We start from the raw sequence: 22,439 nt of genomic DNA, 5'->3' as shown, positions 1-22,439 counted from the left end.
TTCCCGGCAGCCCCAGACAGGGCTCCCAGGCCCAGGGAGCACTCCGTTCCAGCTGAGTCAGGGGGACTGTCGCCCACACTCAGCCACCGCACCACACCTGCTCCCCGAGCACGTCACGCCGTGTGCGGCTCTGCTGCCATCTCTTCCTTCCCTCCATCCCCCCGGGACCCTGCCACAGCCCTGAGAACAGGGACGGTGGCGTAGTCACCATCTCTGGCTTTAGGGCAGAGCTACTCCTGGGAAATACTGAGCATTCAATACATGTTGAAAGACTGACTCAATGGACCAACCTAAAAGCAGGAGAGAATAAAATACTTAAATTAAAAGTTAAAATGTTCCAAATAGCTTAAAGCTTTTAGGAATTTCACTTTATTTTTATATGTTATTGATTTTAGAGAGAGGAAGTGAAAGGGAGAAACATCGATGAGACAGAAACATTAACATCGATTGGCTGCCTCCTGCACGCCCCCTACAGGGGATCGAGCCCACAACCCAGGCACGTGCCCTGACGGAATCGAACCAGCGACCTCTTGGTGCATGCGTCGATGCTCAGCCAGAGTCACACTGGCCGGGGAAAACTTCTTAGGAACTTTAAAAATTCTTAAGCAATTCCAATGGCTGCATCAGTGATAAACCCACAAGAATAAGCAACAACTGTTAATATAGGAATTTCCTATGTGAACGAGCATCTCACTGAAGTGGAAACAAAGGCATGACAACTGCTTAACAACTTGCTGACCGACCACGAGGTAACTGGGCAGAGGCCCTGAGCCTGTGCCGCTGGTCAGCACGACGTCAGCGCGGTCAGCTCGGCCAAGTGGCCGCACCCGCCTCTCGGAGGGACTCCAGCAGACACTGGCAGGAAGGGGGGAAGTGGCTGAGAAGGCCTTTTAAGAGCACGTGCTGCTGAGCCGGTGAAGAAGTCGCTTTCTGGAAAGCGCACACACGTAAAATAGCTTCTGCTTCCGCAGAGCAGACACCGCGCGTGGGCGTTTGTCACGTGGTGGCAGCTGTTCTGGCGAGAGGCCCAAGCCCGGGCCTTGCCTCTGAGAGCAGCTGTCGTGTGTCGGCTCCGTCCTGAGTGTGACGTGAATGTGCATCGAACGTATGCGGGCTTCACGGCCATGTTTCTGGAGAATCCGCTGTCTGGGGTCAGCAAAACACCTGCCCTTCAGGAAAAACACAGGAAACCCTCCTTCCGTGCAGGCCTACTATGTGCTTCTCCACCAGCGGGCCAGGAGGAGAGAGGTGAGGAGGATCACCAGGGATCAGACCCCGCTTCCTTGCTAACCATCACCAGTTTGAGGACAGAGAGCAGGGGCCATGGGATGGGCTGCAGCGTGAGGCTCCTTCACAGCCTGTGGCTCACAGCTCCACTCACCAGCTAAGCCACCTGTGAAAGTTACTCAACCCTTTTGTATTTTACTTTATTTACAAAACTGATCGGGGTGACACTGGTCAGCATGAGCACACGGGTGCAGGCGTGGGTCTCTGTGTGGCAGGGTCTCTGTACTGCGCCGTGTCCCCGTCACACCCTCTCCCATCACCTGAGGGACTGAACCCTCCTGAGTCTGGCGCCGCCACATGCGTTAGGTAAGCCTCAGGGCAGGGCCGGGCGAGGTGATGGTCCCAACAAGCTCATGTCCACAGAAGACCAAAAAGAGAAGCCGCTCGGAAGCGGAAGCTGCGCACAGACAGGGTGTGAGGTCGCAAGTGCTGGCACGCAGGGGGGAAGCGGTGCGGCAAGCAGTTTAGAGCCCGAGAGACTCCCTGAGGCCCGTGGGCACCCGCTGGCCGCCAGTGCCCTTCCGACCCGTCCCTAAGCCGGTGCTCAGTCCCAAGCCCTTCACACCCCCGCCCCGGCCCCCCCCAGCAGCCCGCCAGGTGGGCACGGGAATCCGACTCCGACTACCTGGTGGTGGCAGGAAGACTCTTGCTCTGGGAGAAACCCCCCCACAGACCCTCCAGGCAGAACCTCCATGCATTTCCCTAGAAACATCGCCACCAGCCCTGCTGAAACCCACAGGGATGCAGGCGGCTAAAGCAGCTCCCGGGCGGGGTGAAGGGCAGTCACCATGGACAGGAAATGCATTCACATCCCAAACCCCGACCCCTTCCGTAAACGGTGAGGAACAACCTATTGGCCATTCAGTTATTACCGAGTAGGTGTGTTTTCAAAATGTACAATTACTCCCAGACATTAAAATTTTAAAATACAAATACTCACTGTAATTTTTATAGCTTTGTTCAACACATTGACCCATTCTACTAGGTCCTGCTGATCATTAGCTTGTAGGAAATATTTCCTCATCCCTGCGTTCATGACTGTTGAGAGAAAAAATAAACTACAATACATGAAATTCTGCACTTGTTACCTCCAAGTTTATGTTTGTAGCAGATGAAACACCATGCTAGGTTCAATACTGTGACCATATGTAGCACTGCTATATCACTCAATAACAAGGGTAAAATTCTTATTTTTAATGGCCACGTCTTTCATTAAACAAAAATACAATATATTCGACCCACCCCCTAATGATGGACATGTAGGCTATTCCAATTTTTGAAATTATATAAACTATCCCAATAAAACATACATTTCACATACATACATTTCTCCTTAGGCTAGCGTTTCTATAGGATAAGTTTCTGAACGTAAACACGTTGGAGCAAAGGGAATTCATATTAAAAATTCTTATAGATGTTGGCAAGTTGTCTTCCCAAAAGGCCGACTCCCTTTACGTTCCCACCAAGGGCATGCAGAGACCCTCCCACCGAAGGCTCCTCCCGGCCACTGCCCACCAGCGCCTGTGGGGAGGGCCCGCTCTCAGCTCCTCGGCTGGGACACTGGGCCGGGACCTGCACGGCCTTTCCAGACGTCCTGTGGCTCAGGCGTGCTCCGCCCACAGGAGTCCTGACGGGAGAGTGAGGAGACGGACTCCCCAGCAGCTGCAGCAGCACAACCAGCTGGTGGCTTCCATGTCCACCTCCAGCTCCACGGTGGCCCCTCCGCCAAAGGCCTGGGGATCCCGCCTCTCCCGGGATGTCTCCCCAGCCAGGGGGCGGCAGCCGCTCCACCCACTTTCTACTTCGTGGGTCACTCAAGCATCAGTGGAGATGGAAGCCTCCGAGGTGCTCTCAACAGCGACATCGCACCCGCTCAGACCCTGCTTCTTACTGGAGGCACGTGACTGCGTCAGACGCTTTCCCTCACTCCTGTCCCAGCACCACCGGCCTCTCCAGCAGGACAGAGGGCTCACCGCCAGCCCTGCCCGCGTGCCGTTACTCTCGTGTGGACAGCACCTCCTGATGACAGCTGCCACTCCTACTCAGGCCCCTCCCGTCACGGACACGCTGAGGGCACCAAGCGCCCACTGTTCCCACGGATCCCAGCGTCTCCACTCTCCACCTGCCAGCTCCGCCCGGGCCGTCACCAGAACATCCCCCTGCTGGTCTCCACCATTTCCCACTCCCCGACCTGACCGCTCTCGGTGATCCTCACCTCTTTGCCTGAAGCAAAGCGACCTGACACCTCTCCCCCGCACCCCACCTGTGCAGCGCCCCCGGCCCTGTACTCCCCTAACGTTTCTCACCCTTCCTCTCCCCGCTGTCTGTAAGGGTAACAGTTTGAAAGCTACTTAACTCTTCTACCAACACCAAAACTCTTATTCATACAAAAAAATTTTTTTAAATCTACCTTCGCCTTCTGCCTACTCTCCAGATGCTGATTTCTTACCTATCGCTTAAAAATAACCACCTGTCAACAATGTATTAGGCCCGACTCCTGCCCACGTGCTCACCTCAGTCTCTCCCCTCCCTCCAGCTTCACAAGCGCTCCCCCCTGCCCCCGCGCCCCACCCCCTGCGCCTGCCCAGGAGGTGCCCCTCTTCTCCCCGTGACAAAGGATGGTCAGGTGAGCGGCCACCCCCCAGGGTCCCCGCAGTCAGTGTGACTCCCCTGGCTCCCGAGACGCCCAATGAGAACCTGAAGCTTTACAGCCCTTTCCTCTCCCTCCTGATGTCACAGACACTGCCTGGGCGACAGCCTGCCTGGGAGGCTCTAGCAGGGCTCCTCAAACTTTTTAAACAGGGGGCCAGTTCACTGTCCCTCAGACCGTTGGAGGGCCGGACTATAGTTTAAAAAAAACTATGAACAAACTCCTATGCACACTGCACATATCTTAATTTGAAGTAAAAAACAAAACGGGAACAAATACAGTATTTGTATTTGCATGTGGCCGCGGGCCGTAGTTTGAGGACCCCTGCTCTAAGGGCAGCAACTGCTTCTCGTTCCTCTGGCAGCCCCGGTGCCCAGCATAGCGGACACCTACCAGACATTCCTAAGTGCCTGATAACAAGGTCATCAGCTACCCTCCGCCGGCCCACAGAGGGAGGGGGACTGGGCAAGACCCCGGAGAACCAGGAGAGCAGGAGGGGTGGGGAGAGCGGGGGAGAGCGGGGTTGGGGGGCGGGAGCAGCGGCTCTCCTTCCGCCCCTGAAGGTGGTCCTGGGGAACCTGCCGAGAACAATTCATCAGCCCTCAGGAGTGCTGCGCAGTTCGGCGACTGCTTTCTTTACAAGGAGGTAGTGACGCTAGTTTAACTTACAATAGCGGCCGTGTAAGACCTGCTACTCACCAAAACAGAACTCCGCCTTTGGCCTCAGCTTAGTTGCATCGCTCACCTACAAGAAAGAGATGAATGACTCGCTGCTGCATGGCGCCGCAGCCGGCCCACACAGCGCACGGCCAGTGTTCCTTCCCTCCTCACCACCTCCAGCACACAGAGGGGGAGGAAACTCTAGAGGAGCTGAAAGGACCGCTGTTTACATGTGGCTGCGGGCTCCCCTCGTGAGCTGCTGACAACAAATGACGCTTCCATGTTCTCGGAGCAAACTTTTCTCCCAAAGGAAATGTGAAGAATTGAAAGCAAACCTCTCAGTTTTATGTCACACATGTATTTACTTGTAGTATTTTCCAAAATACCTCTACAAAACTAGGACTTCTTCCCAAAACTGTGTATTTCTGAATTAGCTGTGAACTCTAGGAGGTGACGGTGGGAGAGTATGTGCTTAAGAAAGCCCGACAATCCAGCAGGCATGAGTCTGCGACGAGGAAGTAAAGACTGGCCCGGATCCTCTCTGGTACATTAGGGCAGCGGTCGCCAGCCGGTGGTCCGCGGGCACGGGCGGTCCGTGAGGTCCGAAAGGTTGGCGACCGCTGCAGTGGAGCATCCCGGGGTAAGGGGCCTCGTTACTAATGCAGCACGGGCTCCTTCAGAAGGTGAAGCCACTGGACGGCCCCACTCGCTGCCATCCCTGCTGGTAACACAGCTGCTGGAAGCCCATTCATGCCTACAGCCTGCTGTGCCCGGTGTGGGGACTGTTTTACCCTCTAAGCCGGGGCTCCCAAATGATCTCAACTCTCAAGTCCCAGCTCGGAGTCACACGGCCATGTGCTCCGGGAGTCAGCTCTGGGGAAGTGGCATGTCTACGGGGAGAGCTAGCTGCAGCGCTCACACTTGCATAAGCCGGGACAGAGACGAAAGTGAACTACACAGAGAAAGTGACGTTTTCAAAGGGAAGCGACGGAGAAAGGGAAAGCAGCTGGCCAGGCCGCCTGCTTGCTTAGTTAATAGCTCATTTTTACAAAGAGCTCCCATTTTCCCACCTGAAACCAACACAAAGTTATATTGAATGGAAACTGTAATTGAAAAAAATAAAAATTAAAAGAAAGCAATTCTTGATTAAAACCAAGCACAAATAAAGTGCTAATATAAAAAATAAACAAACAAACAAATAAATAAATAAAAGCACGTTTACCTTGGGAAAAATTTTAGAAATAAAAAGAGCTCCCGTTTGTAAAAAGACCAAGCAATAAGGAACTGTAAAGACACACGGGCAATGGCTCCCTCAGCGGCCGACTCCCGAAAAAGAGGCTTTTCCACCCGACTTCACTGAGTGGAAATGCTGGCGGCACATTTACGCCACAGCGCACGCACGTGCACCACAGGCTACCAAGCAACTGGGGACCCACTACTCCCCACACCATGGAATGCTACGCTTCCTGTTCACAGTCTGCTGGGATTTAAGCTGCCAGCTACCCTCAAGTATTTATTAAACGTCTTAAAGAGAGAAAAAAATAAAAAATAAATTTTAAAAAAGTCTGAATTTACAGGAACACTAGAGGTAAACTTAAACATTTGTCTCATAAATTTACATTATATGGCCTTGACACAAAACATTTCCCTTAAAATATGTCATCTTTATTGTCCAGGGGCTAATCCTCTTGTCAGTGAGAATGAACAGTTCTATTGTTATACTGATAGCAAAGCATTTTATTTATAAAAATACCTTTTAAACAGAGACACACTGTAACTGGCCTCTTGTTGAAGGCCTTGCTAACAAATCCCGAACAGTAAGCGTATGCGTATGCTTAGGCATACTATGTCGCTACTTTTCACATCTCAGATCTTAAATCATCCACAAAAATATTACGTTGTGTAAAACACAAAAAGCCCACAGAATAGAAAATACCTGACATTATCAAATCAAAATTTTTAAAAAGAAAAATAGTATTACAAAAATGCCAGAAAAGCCCAGCTGGTGTGGCTCAGTGGTTAAGCATTGACCCACAAACCAGCAGGTCACAGTTCGATTCCCTGTCAGGGCACATGGCCAGGTTGTGGGCTCGATCCCCAGTGTGGGGCGTGCAGGAAGCAGCCCATCAATGATTCTCTCTCATCATTGATGTTTCTATCTCTCTCTCCCTTTTCCTCCCTCTCTGAAATAAGTATTTTTTTAAATGCCAGAAAAATCAACTTGTTTGAAAACAGAAATTAGTAGAGAGAAAAGTGAAATGGGGGGGGGGGGGGGGGGGGTGGAGATCATTCTTTTATCCACCAGTGGGGTCCCTCGGCCTGGCCTGCAGGATCGGGGCAAAAACGGCTCTCCGACATCCCCCGAGGGGTCCTGGATTGCGAGAGGGTGCAGACCAGGCCGAAGGACCCCACTGGTGCACGACAGGGGAGAGGGAGGAACGCAGCCGGGAAGGGACTGCAGGAGGGCTTCAGGGCGTGTCCGGCCCATCTCACTCAGTCCCGATCCACTGGACCCCAGCAGCAAGCTAACCTATGGTTCGGAGCATCTGCCCCCTGGTGGTCAGTGCACATCATAGCGAGCGGTTGAGCAGCCATAGCATATCATTAGCATATTACACTTTAATTGGTTGAACGGCCAACCAGACACTTAGCATATTAGGCTTTTATTATATAGAATGGTTCATATTTTCCTCAAAATAAAGTGTAAAGAAAAAGTAAAGGCAATGGAAACAGTTTAAGTAAATATAATAGACTTAGAAAAATATTATCCGTTTCCTGAAGATAGAACCTAATTGCTAACTGATTTCTCCCCTGATGATGTTCATTTACCTCATCACAGAAATTACTGTTAAAGTTTGCAATGTGGCCGAAACCGATTTGGCTCAGTGGATAGAGCGTCGGCCTGCGAACTGAAGGGTCCCAGGTTCGATTCCGGTCAAGGGCATGTACCTGGGTTGCGGGCACATCCCCAGTAGGAGATGTGCAGGAGGCAGCTGATCGATGTTTTTCTCTCATCGATGTTTCTGACTCTCTATCTCTCTGCCTTCCTCTCTGTAAAAAATCAATAAAATATATTTAAAAAAAAAAAAAGTTTGCAATGTGTTACATCCTGTAAGCTAATTCCATGTTCTTCCTAATTTTATCAAAGAACATGCTAAACATAGTATTCAGGACCTACTTTCAGTACGATCTGAACCTGAACATCATCATTAAATGACATAGAAAGGAAACTTCTCCTTTTATGCACACTCCATTCAAGCATAAATGTAACTAGTACAGAAAGATCACCTTTGAAATGTAGGTAAGTTTAATGGCTCCAACCCGTGATGATCCAGAAGGGAGGTTCTAGAAGAAATTATTAATACATAGTTAATATCCAACCTCATGACTTTGTTATAATTCTCTACACATTTAAAAAGTTAGTGCATTAAAACTTTTAGTATCACATTTTATATCTCAGCCTTTTCAGTTCAAGTACCTCCTAGGTCTGAAATCAAGTTGTTATCCATTTTGACAACACGGATAACAAACTAAGTCTACTGTCCCACCTTACAGATTCTGTAACTACAAAGCTGTTTTTGTCACCATCACTAACCTCTTCATGAGCGTGAAAACCCATCAACAAGCCCCAGCCAGCGTGACTGCCGCTGAGCGTCATCTGTGCACTGAGAGGCTGTCAGTTCACTTCCTGGTCAGGCACATTCCCAGGTGGCAGACTCAGTCCCCAGGAGGGGGTGTGCAGGAGGCAGCCAATCTATACTTCTCTTTCATTGATGTTTCTCTCTCTCTCCCTCCCTCTCCCTTCCTCTCTGTCTCTAAAAATGAAGAACTTATTTTTTAAAGTATTTTTTCAAAATCTATAAACAAGATCAGATTTTGTTCCTGAAAGCAATGGGAAAAAATATTTAGAGTCATAAAACCATTGCAAGGAACTTCAAAAGACTATACGTATTACTTTGTTCTATTAAAATTTTTAAATTAAGTATTTTTTTTTTAAAAAAAAGACTGAATTGCCAAAACCGGTTTGGCTCAGTGGATAGAGCGTCGGCCTGCGGACTGAAGGGTCCCGGGTTCGATTCCGGTCAAGGGCATGTACCTGAGTTGCGGGCACGTCCCCGGTGGGGGATGTGCAGGAGGCAGCTGATCGATGTTTCTCTCTCATCGATGTTTCTGACTCTCTGTCTCTCTCCCTTCCTCTCTGTGGAAAATCAATAAAATATATTAAAAAAAAAAAAAAAAAAAAAGACTGAATTATCTCTTATTTTAAACTTTATCTGTATTGATACAATGTATTTTTAAAAATTTTAAGTTATTAATTGATACTCTTTAAACCATGCCAGGGAATGTACATATTGATACTTTCACACAAAATATTTTTATTCCTCCCCTAACCAGTTTGGAATGTGATTTATGTCTTGAAAGAGAGAGAATCTTTTCTGGCCAAGGCTATCAGGAAAGACTCTACAGGGAGAAACGACATTTGAAGGAAAAATCTGAAACACAAGAGCAAGAGAGAGACTCTTCCAGGAGAGAACAAGCCCCAGCGCGGATGGACGCCCAGAAGCGCGGCCTGACGGGGCAGTGGCTGAAGGACAGGGCCCTCGGGCTGTAGGAAACGGGCCGGAGCGCCTGAGCGGAGAACCTTCTCAGCGGACCTAACCGAGAAGCAAAGACCACGGAGTTCATACTGGCAAGAATCTGAAACCATTAAAGAAAGCGTGTGAGCAGCTCTGTTATCAAAACTGTGCTTTAATTAATACATCCTGGGAAATAATAAATCAGATTATAGCGGAGGGAGATACAGGTAAGAAAACCAGATAAGGAAGCTGGAGAGAAATATGTAAAAGACTGATCCAATATTTCAAAAGGAAAATTAAAACAATCTTGATTTTTAAAGTGTCCTCCACTGCAGAGTAAGCAAGATCACCTTTTTACTGGTCTTTATAATAACATGCACTAAAGAGCCTCTGGGCTTGTCTCAGGCGTGAGCAGGAAGTGCATTTCTCAGGCCTCTCACGCTCCCCGGGAGGCTAACTGCATGGGAGCTGCAACACCTCCAAGACCAGATTCCCAGACGGGAGCTTGGTGTTGCGACAGGGATAGTCTTTTCTCGACTTTCACTCCCACGTCACGTAAACTGCATTACGTTCTGCGTGAAACTGTGCGCGATGGACAGGCTTCCACATAAACCACACTAAATACGGACGTAAAGTCACAATGTTTAGTGTGTAACGTTAAGTGGTTGTGCTCTTACACAAAATGGTTTACATTGAGAGGGTTTTGTCTGGTTGCTTTTTAAATTTGGGATAAGGGAATTAAGTGTTAAAATGTCTTCAGGCCCTCCTAATTACTACCAAGTGACTTTTTAAAAAATATGTTTTTATTGATTTCAGAGAGGAAGGGAGAGGGAGAGGGAGAGAAACATCAATGATGAGAGAGAACCATTGATCGACTGCCTCCTGCACACCCCCTACTGGGGACAGAGCCCACAACCTGGGCATGTGTCCTTCACTGGATCAAACCCAGGACCCTTCAGTCCACAGGCCAACGCTCTATCCACTGCGCCAAACTGGTTAGGGCCAAAGTGACTTTTGTCAAACACTGCTACCTTCCCTTCAAAATCGATCATGTTCTGTCAGTCCTCCACACGCCTCTCACCTAACCAGACGGCGCAGCTCTCAGCCTGTGAGGAGGAGTGAGAAGCCATTGGGGCTGCATGAAGCGGGGTCACCGATTGGCCCAGCACAAGGAAACAGAAGCAGCCGGGACGAGAGGCATGCGAAGCGCCAGCACCGATGGGCCGGCACGGCTGCTGCCAAGTTCAACGGGAAAAGCGTGGGTTTCAAAAGATGTTGCCGGACGATGAACAAGAAATAATAAACCAACATGACATTTAAGATTAAAAGCAAAGTAAGCCATTTGTTCTATGCATTCCTGCAGGCTTTTTGCCAAAATACTCTTTCAGGTTTCTCCAAATTCCCTTCCTATACAGCTACTCCATTACTGTGTTCCCCGCCACTATCCCCGCCCTCAACAGAACAGGACGCCCCAGCTGACCCCTAAGCACATACTAGAATGGGTTTTTTAAATCAATGACTAGTGATAAAGAAAACAAAACAGAGGAAAAATGGCTCCCGAAGAACAGGTGAGCCAAACTAATGTGCTTGCATTATTAGGGTTATGTGGTCAGTAGAACGTCACTGCACTGTAGCCATAAGCAACTAGGTTGAATCATATGAAATTGCCATTTTAGTGCATGAAAATATTGGAGCATTGGCAACTTCACACGGTTCACCCTAATGTAACACTCTCAGCACACTGTACTAAAGTTCCATGAAAGATGCAAGTCTTTACTAATACGTTTAAAAGTCACACGACGCTGGCACTGATGACTGGTACGATGGTTGGCAGAACCAAGGCTGTGGAAGCTTCCCTTCAGCTGAAATGGAGAGACACATTTACTGAGAACGGAGTAGAAGGACAGGTTTAAAATTCTGCACTACATTCGAGAAAACCCATGTGTCAACGACACCACAGAATCTGGTTCCCAGAGTTGATGTGAAAAAGACCTGGCTGAGTGCAAACTTGAACATGCACCCTCGCTGCTCCGGCCGGGCCCGGGCTGTTCTCCGAGCACGGCCAGCACGGCCAGCACGGCCAGCACGGCCAGCACGGCCACCACGGCCACCACGGCCACCACCGCCACCACCGCCACCACCGCCACCACCGCCCTGCCTCGGGGCCAGAATCGTCTGTGGCTCCAGGTCAAGTTCTCATGTCACTGCCTCCAGGAAGGCTTCCCTCCCTCCGCTGGCTGTAGCCACCGCCCTCCTCTCCATGCCAAGGTGGCTTCCCTCCCTGCAATAAACATGCCCTCCTCTGTGCCCACGGTCTTTCTGCTCCTTGCCAGGGGCAAGTACTGATAACGGGAGGGGTTCTGAGGAGCAGAACCTGTGACAGATGAAGACTGAAAACCATCCAGGACTTGAACATAAAGCCCAGGAGAAACTGTCTGTGAGTCAGCCAGGTCCTGCGGGGCGACAAGTGCGCACCGCCCGCGGGGCGAGGAGACCAGGCAGGGCCCCTGCAGGGCACGCGGCCATGAGAAGGCGCCGGGGACCTCCAGGTGCTTCCACCCGGGCTGGGGAAAGGAGTGTGGGAGGGGCCTGTGCCACAGAAAAAGGCGGGACCACAAAAGGGAGGAATCGGCTTTACGTTAAAAACAAAGGCAAGGATGGGCTTCTGACTTGGGCTGCCCGGTCCTGCCACTGCCTCTGGTCAGGTAAACACAGGTGTGACTCATGTGGCTGCATAGCCAGGTCACCACCACCCAGGATAGCTGGCTACACCCAGAGGTGAGGCGGTAAACCTGGGGGTCAGTAAGCTCTTAAGAATAAGGAGAGAAAAGACAGTTCCTGGCAAAAACAAGTCTCACCCACAGCCTGTACTTTCGTTCCAATGTCATCGGAAGGAAAGTACAAATTATCCTCCAAAGCCTGACCGGCCGCGTGAGGACAAAGGTCTGCACTTAATGGAGAGTCAAAGGGCAAAAGGAGGCTCAGTGGGGAGAAGACACCGGCACTGGATCATGGCTCACGGAACAAGTAACAACGAAAGCCGCCTCAAACAGAACGTGCACGTCTTAGCAGAATGCAGTCCAAACAGGAAGGTGCAGACCAGGGTAAATGGGTTTCTTGCACTAAGGAGGTTGAATTAATGCCAAGGCCCCCGACACTCAAACTCTATATGCGCACATACAAATGCATGAGCGAGGGCGCATGCATCTCACCGCGTCGGTGCAGCGCAGCACAGACCCTCCTCCGGCCCTGCTCTCCTGGCTGCAGGCTCCTCGCCTGCACCAGAAGCCCACTGATCAGAGCAGCTCACAAGTTTGCTAGCGGCTCATCTCTTGCTCTGCACACGCTTCCTAGCAACATGCATCTCAATTAACGAAGAGTCTCAGGTAGAGAAGATAAGACGCTCAGCTGGTGATCGCTAATCCAGGCCTCTCGTCTGCAGTTCACAACATCTACCCCTCGTGACTCACAAGTCACCAACAAACAAAGTGTGTTTCCGCCATGAATGGCACTGCACTAGCTGACACTCCAGTTCTCACGCGACACGACGAAAGGCCTACATCCGTGCACGAGTGTCAGCTAGTTTGCGCAGCGTATTTCCAAAAGACAGCCTCCCCTTAGAGACAGCAGCTCACATCTAAAGCAGCGGTCGCCAACCGGTGCGGTGGTCCGCGGACACCGGTGGTCCGTGAGGTCCGAAAAGTTGGCGACCGCTAATCTAGTGGATCTTAAATTTTCTACCAGAGCTAGTGTTTCTCTCCCAGAGAGGAAAAGCGTATGTGGTGCATACATTTTTATCAAATAAGTTTAGTTTCATCTTCTGAAATTCAAATGAGACAGCAGGAGCTGGGGGCAGGCAGAGAGAGTGTCCCAGTAGAAACAAACCTAAACACATACTATTTTGGAAGACAAATCCCAACATCATAGAACGTCAAATACTTTAACGATGAACACTCGGGCATGCTTTTGCAGAAAGGTAACCCTTTGGATTTTACAAACCTGTGGGTTATCCATGTACCATACAAAACTATCTTCTCTGGTGTCCAGTATGAAGTACCTTCGAAGAAATTTACCACTATTTTCATTTTCTTCGATGTCTAGAAAACCACAAATGCGATTCTGACGATCCACATAAGGCATCTCTGAGCTTGAACATTACACTGTAAGACAAAAACACCAGGGTGAGTATTTCTCAGTGGACTTGGAGGATAACGTGTGCTATGGGATGATTTGTTCAACGCACTTCCAACAGCAGGTGGGAGCCGGTCAAGGGGAACACATCCAAAGCCCGGGCAGAAGTCCCTTTAAAATCAGGGAGTATGAGTGGTTACCAAGGGCAACGGCTCACACTGATGAGGACGAAGGAGGCTATGCCCCTCACTTGAATAATGCACTTACTTTTCCCTAAACAAACCCAAGTGAACCCAGAATCAGCTGCCCAAACTTCCATTCCTCACTTACAAATCAAGAGAGTCTACCTTTCAGACTGCTCCAGAGTATTTTTTTAAAATATATTTTATTGATTTTTTACAGCGAAGAAGGGAGAGGGATAGAGTTAGAAACATCGATGGGAGAGGAACATTGATCAGCTGCCTCCTGCACACCTCCTACTGGGGATGTGCCTGCAACCAAGGTACATGCCCTTGACTGGAATCGAACCCGGGACCCTTCGGTCCACAGGCCGACGCTCTATCCACTGAGTCAAACCAGTCAGGGCCAGAGTATTTTTAAATACACAAAACAATAGTAGCTAACTTCCACTGGCCACTTACTGTATGCTAGGCTCTCGATTCTTTCCCATGCACTTTCTCATTTAATCCTCAAAATGACTCCGGGTAGCACCATCTTTCCCATTTCAGACAATAAACTTAACACTGAGGAGGGAAGCGACTTTCCAAGACGAGAGAACTAGTAGGAAACGGATCAAAACATGACCCAGGTCCTTGGACTCTGCAGCTTGTATTTAATCTCGACACCACCCCGTTTCTCCAAAACCTTTTCAACTCTTAAAACTAAAATGAACCAAAACAAAGCCAGCGACCATCATGGAGAGAAGCAGGCACTACGTGCCTCCTGATGGAACGCACCATCACCGATGAGGTGAACCTACTGTCACCAAAAGAAGCCATTACCTGGACCTTCCACCAGGTCTCTAGATCCCCCGAGTCCAACTGCCGAGCGACAGAAATACAGGCACTGAGGAACCAATAACCGGGACAGAGCGATTCAATCACCACGCCACACTGGGAAAGACCAGGACAGAGAGCCCCGTTTCCTCAGCAAAACCATGTCGACGGGGAAAGCAGGAGAGGCTGCAGACTGAAGGAGACCTCGGCGACACAGCGCATCGTGGGTCTGAAGTGCCGACGTTATTGTCGGAATGACGTTAAAACCAGGACTTGGTTAAAAACAGTGTTGACGGTCATTTTCTCTAGAAACGAGCGAGGGTTCCTTCCTGCTGTGCCTGGCGCCTGTGTACCCAGCACTCTCTCGGCAGCGGAATGGATTTGTCTAAATGGCTCTTCGTTTACTCACAGTGAGAACTCCGTCAGGACGAACAGACTTGCACTACTTGATTTCAAGATTTCCAATAAAGCCACAGCAATAAAGACAGGGTGGGGCTGGTGAAGAGAGCTCTACTAAATCAATGAAACAGAAGAGCACCCAGAGACAGAACCACTCCTACGCTGTCAACCGGTTTTCAACAAAGATGCCAAGGCAGCTCCATGGGGGAAGGACGGTCTTTCCACGAGTGGCGCTGAAACGATCCGCGCTCCGCTCTCCACGTGGAAGGAGACGAGCTCGCGATGGGTCAGGGCTCTCACGTAAAGGCTGCAGCAGGAACGCTTCTAAGAAACACCCGGGAGCAAGTCCTCAGGGCCCTGAGTGGTGGCCAGACGCCTCCGATAACATGCGGGAGCCTGGGCCAGGTAATGGTTAACATCCTGGACTTAGTTAAAATTAAGAACTTCTCTTTGAAGGAAACCATTAAGAAATCAAAAGGAAAAGGAAGAAAAAAGAAATAAAAAAGAAATCCAAAGACAAGGACACAGATGGGAGAAAATATTCAGTACACTTATATCAAATAACTGATATCCAAGAACAGGCAAAGAATTATTATAATTCAATAATAAGACAACCAACAAAATAGATAAATGGGCAAAAAATATGCGACAAGCCAACAAAGAAATCTACATATATGGTAAATAAGCACATTAATCAGGAAGGATTGCAAAGAAACACCGTAAGATGCCACTACATACCTACTAGAATGGCTAAAACAAACAAAAAAACACCTAAAAACAAACAAACAAAAAACCTGGCAATACCAAATGCTGACAAGCATGAACAAATGAACACTCTCGCATACACTGATGGTGGGAATGCAAAATGATACAGCAACATGGGAATACAGTTTGGCAGATTCTTATAAAGTTACTAGAGGCCCGGTGCATGAAAATTCATGCACTGGAGGGGGGTCCCTCAGCCCGGCCTGCCCCCTCTCACAGTCTGGGAGCCTTCAGGGTCGGGAGGCGACCCTGCGATCAGGGAAGGCAACGCCCCATCACACCTCTGCTGCAGCCACTGCTGGCAGCGCAAGCCTCGGCCGGCCCTGGTTACCTGAGCCTTGGGCTGGCCCTGGGCAGCTGGGGGGCTGAGGGGACTGGGGGATCCGGAGGTAGAGGGAGCTCAGCAGGTGAAGGGTGGAGGGAGGGGATGACTTTAAGGGTAATTCCTTCCTTACTGACCTGTTTGTTTCTCTGCTGGGAATACAGGCTCCAGGAGAGCAGGGATTTGCTTTTCTGTTTACTACTGCTTTTCTAATGCCTAAAACAGCTGCTGGTACACGGAAGGCACTCAGTAACAATTTGTTGAATGAAGTATTAAGAAACCCATAATTACTGCAACTAATCTGAAAGTTTAATGTTCCAAATACAAACTTGCATCTTCCTCATCAGACAAGAAATCATTCAGCAGACTTATCTGACTGGTTTGTTTAGATGACGAAGGAAAAAGATTCAAACACTCTATTTCACTGGATTTGTATCATTTTTAGTTAAGTTAGTATGAGGCAAGAATAGATAAAATTATATGATTAAAACCTCCCCAATATTTATCCTTCAGCATTACTTATGCTCTAACATATGATTAGATAATACAATTAGCGATAAATTAACAAAGTCGTAGTTAATACTTCATCAGTCAGGAACCAGGAAGTAAGCCAAAAAATGAAAACAGAAGTCAGAGACAGGAAAGAAAAAGAAAGGGAAGTTAAATTCTGCAGAGTGAGACCTGGTTAGGCCCTCAGGACCCTGCTGTTCTGTTAACTAGATGTCAGGTGAGACCATCCTTATTCTCCCCAAACTGCTGACACACACACAGCTGAGCACGTATGGACATCGGGATCAAACCTCTGGGGAGCCCACACGGACACCCCCACAGAACTCAGGGCTCCAGCACCCTGACCAACGCCTCACCATCGTCCCACAACCATACACGCAGCTGACAGAAGACAGGTTTTCCAAGTTCGGGGAGAGCACAGGGAACGGAGGGGCACTCACCCAAACAGGGGCAGGGACACCCGAGAGCATCATCATTCACCGGGAGGAGAGGGGCTACAAGGAGAGCCTGCGGAGAAAGGCGGGGCCAGGAAGGGGGCCGATGTGGGCACCTGCAGGCCACCGTTTGGCGTCACCTGGAAGTGCGTTTTGGTGGGTTACATGGAAACTGCAGGAGGCAACCGACTGGGGCCATCTTGCTGGTATGAACAAAATCTGGCCGCACAAGCAAATATCCCCAGCCCACCTCACACACGCACCGCACCCCCAGGAGCCGGGGAGGACAGACGGGACAGGGCCCGGGAGGGGCGTGCGGGCAGCAGTGTCAGGCCCGGGAACGCTGGGCAAGGGCTCTCCCTGCCAATCCCACCAAAGGCCCGTGTGGACGCCCGTCAGAGGACCCTGGCTGCCGCTGTTAAGAGCTTTATTTCTTTAAATGTAATTTTATTGATTTCAGAGAGGAAGGGAGAGGGAGAGAGAGAAACATTGATGAGAATCATTGATCGGCTGCCTCCTGCATACCCCCCGCTAGGGGTCAAGACCACAGCCCAGGCATGTGCCCGGACTGGGAATCGAACCATGACCTGGTTCATAGGTCGGCGCTCCGGCCATGAGAGCTGTAACACTCCCAGGTCAGAAACGCTGTCCTTGCACTGCTGCTCCTGACCAGTCCCCATCCCAGAGACCCCAGCAGAGGGCCGAGAAGGCCCTATCCCAGGGCGCACCACAACCCCGCCCCGTCCAAGGGCTTCCTGCAGCAAGTGGCCCAACCCTGGGGTAAGTAAGGGAGGAGAACAGCTTAATACTGCATAGGAGACTGAAGGTTTAAACCGAAATAGGTGGAACTGAAGCTTTTAATGGCTGTCCATGTCGAAAAGCTATCATTTGCCCATGATGTCATGGGGAGGGAGCGAGGGGAAGGACATCCTACAAATCACAGTGAGAAGCAGTGGATGGTAGAAAAGACTGTGTGTTTGTTCTCAATAGCCCGGCGACAGGTGGAGCAGCACCACTGCCCTGGAGGAGGGACACCTGGCCGAGGGCTCCCAGGGGACCTGTCCCGGGGAGAGCTGCTTCCATGTCCCCGGGGGCACGTGCCGCTCAGGGCCCGTGGCCGTCCTTTCTTGGGAAGAGGGCCCACGGAATCCGGAGCCCGGGCTCCATGGTCCCCCTCACCAAGTCTAAGCCACATAAAGGGGTACAACCACGACTGCTGGAGGGCACACCTACCAGACTGACCCGGCAGATAAGGATACCTCGTAGGAAAAAATACTCAAGACTCACAGGCTATTCACATATTTACGAAGACCCTAACTGACTGATTTTCTTTTACATTCAACAGAAATTCCAGCTCAGAAAAGCTTATGCTATAAAACCCCCCAAACACTCTCTTCCTGATCCAAGCACTGCGTCCAATCCAAAGGCTCACCAAATACACGCAGGCGTGTTTGCGGAAACATCGTCCAGGAATCACAAGATCATACATTCTTCCTCACACGGAGCTACTAGGAAAAATATTACTTAGAGCTCAAATGGCTTAACGTCACTCCTTAAGCATAACAGAGTCCTATGGCTGAAACAACTATCGACAGGAATTTTGAGTTTTAAAAACATCCCCTATTTGTATGTTCCTAAAAATAATGAAGCATTATAGAAAAGCATCTACAGCTACCAATGTATCTGCCTGAAGAATCTGCTTCTGATACTACATCAATTTCCAAATGTGTGTCCTTACAAACGGTCAAAAGAATTAAAACTCACTTTACTATTTACCTCCTACCGAAGTCACTGTATTGTACACTGGAGACCTGAACAAGAGGAGTCGCCTTGAGATGTGACAGCGAATTCTAACATTCCCAAGAGTAAAGGCTCAGCAGGGGAACTGGTGCTGGGGGGTGACCTCCGCTCACAGCTGAGGCAGTGACTGCTCCCACACCTGAAAGTTTCTACCAGTAAAACAAAGTAGGAGTAACTATGGTCACATTGAATAATTACTACATTCGATTCAGAAAACCATCTATCTTCCCCATTCTTTGTTGTTGTTGCTAACCCTCACCCTAGGGTATTTTTTCCATTGATTTTTTTAGAGAGAGTAAATGAGGGTGAGAGGGAGGGAGAGGAAGAAAGAAGGAGAGAGGAGGGAAGGGGGGAGAGAGTGAGAGAGGAACATGTGAGAGAGACACAAAGATTGGTTGCCTCCTGCACAGGCCCCTACAGGGGCTTGGGATCGAACCTGCAACCACAAGGGTACCTGCCCTGTGACCCTCTGGTGTGTGGGCCATAGCTCTAACCACTCAGCAACACCAACAAGGGCCTTTCCCATTCTTAAATGACAGAGGTATTTTTTTTTAAATATATATTTTATTGATTTTTTTTACGGAGAGGATGGGAGAGGGAGAGGAATAGAGAGTTAGAAACATCGATGAGAGAGAAACATCGATTCAGCTGCCTCCTGCACACTCCCTACTGGGGATGTGGCCGCAACCAAGGTACATGCCCTCGACCGGAATCGAACCTGGGACCCTTCAGTCTGCAGGCCGACGCTGTATCCACTGAGCCAAACTGGTTAGGGCCAGAGGTATTTAAATAAGAACAAAAATTAATGCCTGACCAGCGTGGCTCAGTGGTTGAGCATCAACCCATGAACTAGGACAGTGATGGCAAACCTATGACACACGTGTCAGAGGTGACAAACGAACTCATTTTTTTGGTTGATTTTTCTTTGTTAAATGGCATTTAAATATATAAAATAAATATCAAAAATATAAATCTTTGTTTTACTATGGTTGCAAATATCAAAAAATTTCTATATGTGACACAACATCAGAGTTAAGTTAGGGTTTTTCAAAATGCTGACACGCCGAGCTCAAAAGGTTCACCATCACTGAACTAGGAGGTCACGGTACAATTCCTGGTCAGGGCACAGGCCCAGGTTGCCGGCTCGATCCCCAGTGTGGGGCGTGCAGAAGGCAGCTGATCCATGATTCTCTCTCATCACTGATGTTTCTCTCTCTCTCTCCCTCCCTCTCCCTTCCTCTCTGAAATCAACAAAAATATATTTTTTAAAAACAGAATAACTATTTAACATCAAGCAATATTTCAATGGCAAAGTCTGACTTAAATTGTTCTAATAAATTAGTTCACAGATTTCATTCTGGGCTATAAAGTACCATGGAGTCAAAGTAACTGGTTTTTGAAGGGTGACTATTAAGAACTTTCAGGCTTAAGTAAAAATCATTTTTTTAAAGCTGCACTAAATGTTTCAGGAGAAAAGCCCCTATGAAGACATGAAATGGTTGCATCCTTCCCAAGCACTTTCTCAGGAGTCTCCCATACACCATATCCTACACATTAACAATGAGTTACCCACAGTTACTTCCCAAACAAAGCCCACGCATTCTTCCCGTCCTTACACGCTTCTAAACAGGGCCTTCCGCTCAGCCCTGCAGCTTCCGAGCAATTGTGCACTCTTCCTGCTGTGCCAATGATGCACTTTTCTCCAGCTGTGCCAATGATGCACTTTATTCCTGCTGTGCCAACGGTGCACTTTATTCCTGCTGTGCCAATGATGCACTTTTCTCCAGCTGTGCCAATGATGCACTTTTCTCCAGCTGTGCCAATGGTGCACTTTATTCCTGCTGTGCCAATGATGCACTTTTCTCCAACTGTGCCAATGGTGCACTTTATTCCTGCTGTGCCAACGGTACACTTTTCTCCAGCTGTGCCAATGGTGCACTTTTCTCCAACTGTGCCAATGGTGCACTTTTCTCCAGCTGTGCCAATGGTGCACTTTTCCTGCTGTGCCAATGGTGCACTTTTCTCCAGCTGTGCCAATGGTGCACTTTATTCCTGCTGTGCCAATGGTGCACTTTTCTCCAGCTGTGCCAACGGTGCACTTTTCCTGCTGTGCCAATGGTGCACTTTTCCTGCTGTACCAATGGTGCACTTTTCTCCAGCTGTGCCAATGGTGCACTTTTCCTGCTGTACCAATGGTGCACTTTTCTCCAGCTGTGCCAATGATGCACTTTATTCCTGCTGTACCAATGGTGCACTTTTCTCCTGCTGTGCCAATGGTGCACTTTTCTCCAGCTGTGCCAATGATGCACTTTATTCCTGCTGTACCAATGGTGCACTTTTCTCCTGCTGTGCCAATGGTGCACTTTTCTCCAGCTGTGCCAATGGTGCACTTTTCTCCAGCTGTGCCAAGGGTACACTTTTCTCCTGCTGTGCCAATGGTGCACTTTTCACCTGCTGTGCCAATGGTGCACTTTTCTTCAGCTGTGCCAATGGTGCACTTTATTCCTGCTGTACCAATGGTGCACTTTTCTCCAGCTGTACCAATGGTGCACTTTTCACCTGCTGTGCCAATGGTGCACTTTTCACCTGCTGTGCCAATGGTGCACTTTTCCTGCTGTGGCAATCCTGCACTTTTCTCCAGCTGTGGCAATCCTGCACTTTTCTCCAGCTGTGCCAATGGTGCACTTTTCCTGCTGTGCCAATGATGCACTTTTCTCCAGCTGTGCCAATGGTGCACTTTTCTTCAGCTGTGCCAATGGTGCACTTTTCTCCTGCTGTGCCAATGGTGCACTTTTCTCCAGCTGTGCCAATGGTGCACTTTTCTCCTGCTGTGCCAATGGTGCACTTTTCTCCTGCTGTGCCAATGGTGCACTTTTCCTGCTGTGGCAATCCTGCACTTTTCTCCAGCTGTGCCAATGGTGCACTTTTCCTGCTGTACCAATGGTGCACTTTATTCCTGCTGTGCCAATGGTGCACTTTTCCAGCTGTGCCAATGGTGCACTTTTCTCCTGCTGTGCCAATGGTGCACTTTTCTCCAGCTGTGCCAATGGTGCACTTTTCCAGCTGTGCCAATGGTGCACTTTTCTCCTGCTGTGCCAATGGTGCACTTTTCTCCAGCTGTGCCAATGGTGCACTTTTAATGCTGTGCCAATCCTGCACTTTTCCTGCTGTGCCAATCCTGCACTTTATCTGCTGTGCTAATGGTGCACTTTTCCTGCTGCGCCGTGTCTCCCGCACCAGCTTACCCCTCCGCCAGGCTTAACACGGGAGAGCGAGGCCACAACCTGCTCCTTCCCCCGAAGCACCACAAAAACACAATCTTATAATAAGCAAGATACATATCACATCCTGACCTCAGAAAGCCACCAAAAAGGACCAATCCAGCCTCCTCCCCACGCAGGTCACTCCGGAGAGGAGCCTGCGGGGACCCGGGTGGATAGCGCCATAAGGAAGGAACTGTTCACCCCCTGGGCTCCGCTTCAGGCACCTGCATCTGACCTGTGACCCCGTGGGGAGACCTGGCCTGGAGAGGGAGGGTCACACAGCCCCGCGGGGACACTGCCGGCGCCTGTGGACATGGACACCTGCGCCTGCGATGCGCGGGGCGCCGGGTCGGACGAATCGCACCCTCTCGGAATAACAACTCCAGTCCTTCGGGTGGAAGGAAACACGGGCTTCACAAAACTTCACGTTTTACGGGAATCGCAGAAAGCTCGCCCCCATTGCGCTGCAAAGTGCTTCCAGGGCGTGAGCCGCGCACCCGGAGTGCGGGAGGGCGGGGGACACGGGGTCTGAGCCCAAGGCCGCGGTGAACCCGCGGGGCGTCCCCCCTCCCCCGTACGTCCCCCGCCCCCCGCGGCAAAGAGGCGCCTTAGGAAACGACCCCGCGGGCGGCGGCCTCCCGACCCG

At 49.8% G+C, this 22,439-nt stretch overlaps 1 protein-coding gene across 7 annotated transcripts in view; it reads right to left on the bottom strand.

The window, feature by feature from the left end:
* The window catches only part of PLEKHA1 (pleckstrin homology domain containing A1), a 36,214-nt gene that overhangs the window by 12,991 nt on the left and 784 nt on the right, over positions 1-22,439 (bottom strand). For 3 of the 7 annotated variants that reach the window (XM_070432017.1, XM_070432019.1, XM_070432021.1), the window contains exons 2-5: positions 13,174-13,334; positions 7,886-7,942; positions 4,637-4,682; positions 2,228-2,325 (exon numbers count right to left, since the gene is read on the bottom strand). In XM_070432017.1, coding sequence (XP_070288118.1) covers positions 2,228-2,325; positions 4,637-4,682; positions 7,886-7,942; positions 13,174-13,314 — 342 coding nt within the window. In that variant the 5' untranslated portion in view covers positions 13,315-13,334. Of the gene's footprint in view, positions 1-2,227; positions 2,326-4,636; positions 4,683-7,885; positions 7,943-13,173; positions 13,335-13,417; positions 13,457-22,439 lie in introns of those variants that run through there. The other 4 variants (XM_070432022.1, XM_070432023.1, XM_070432018.1 and 1 more) reach the window with 3 other exon arrangements.

This window comes from Myotis yumanensis, unplaced genomic scaffold (genome assembly GCF_028538775.1).
Source record: "Myotis yumanensis isolate MYYU_CA2020_CCGP unplaced genomic scaffold, mMyoYum1.0.hap1 SCAF_13, whole genome shotgun sequence".
Taxonomy (NCBI): domain Eukaryota; kingdom Metazoa; phylum Chordata; class Mammalia; order Chiroptera; family Vespertilionidae; genus Myotis; species Myotis yumanensis.
This window is presented reverse-complemented; position numbering and strand designations above follow the sequence as displayed.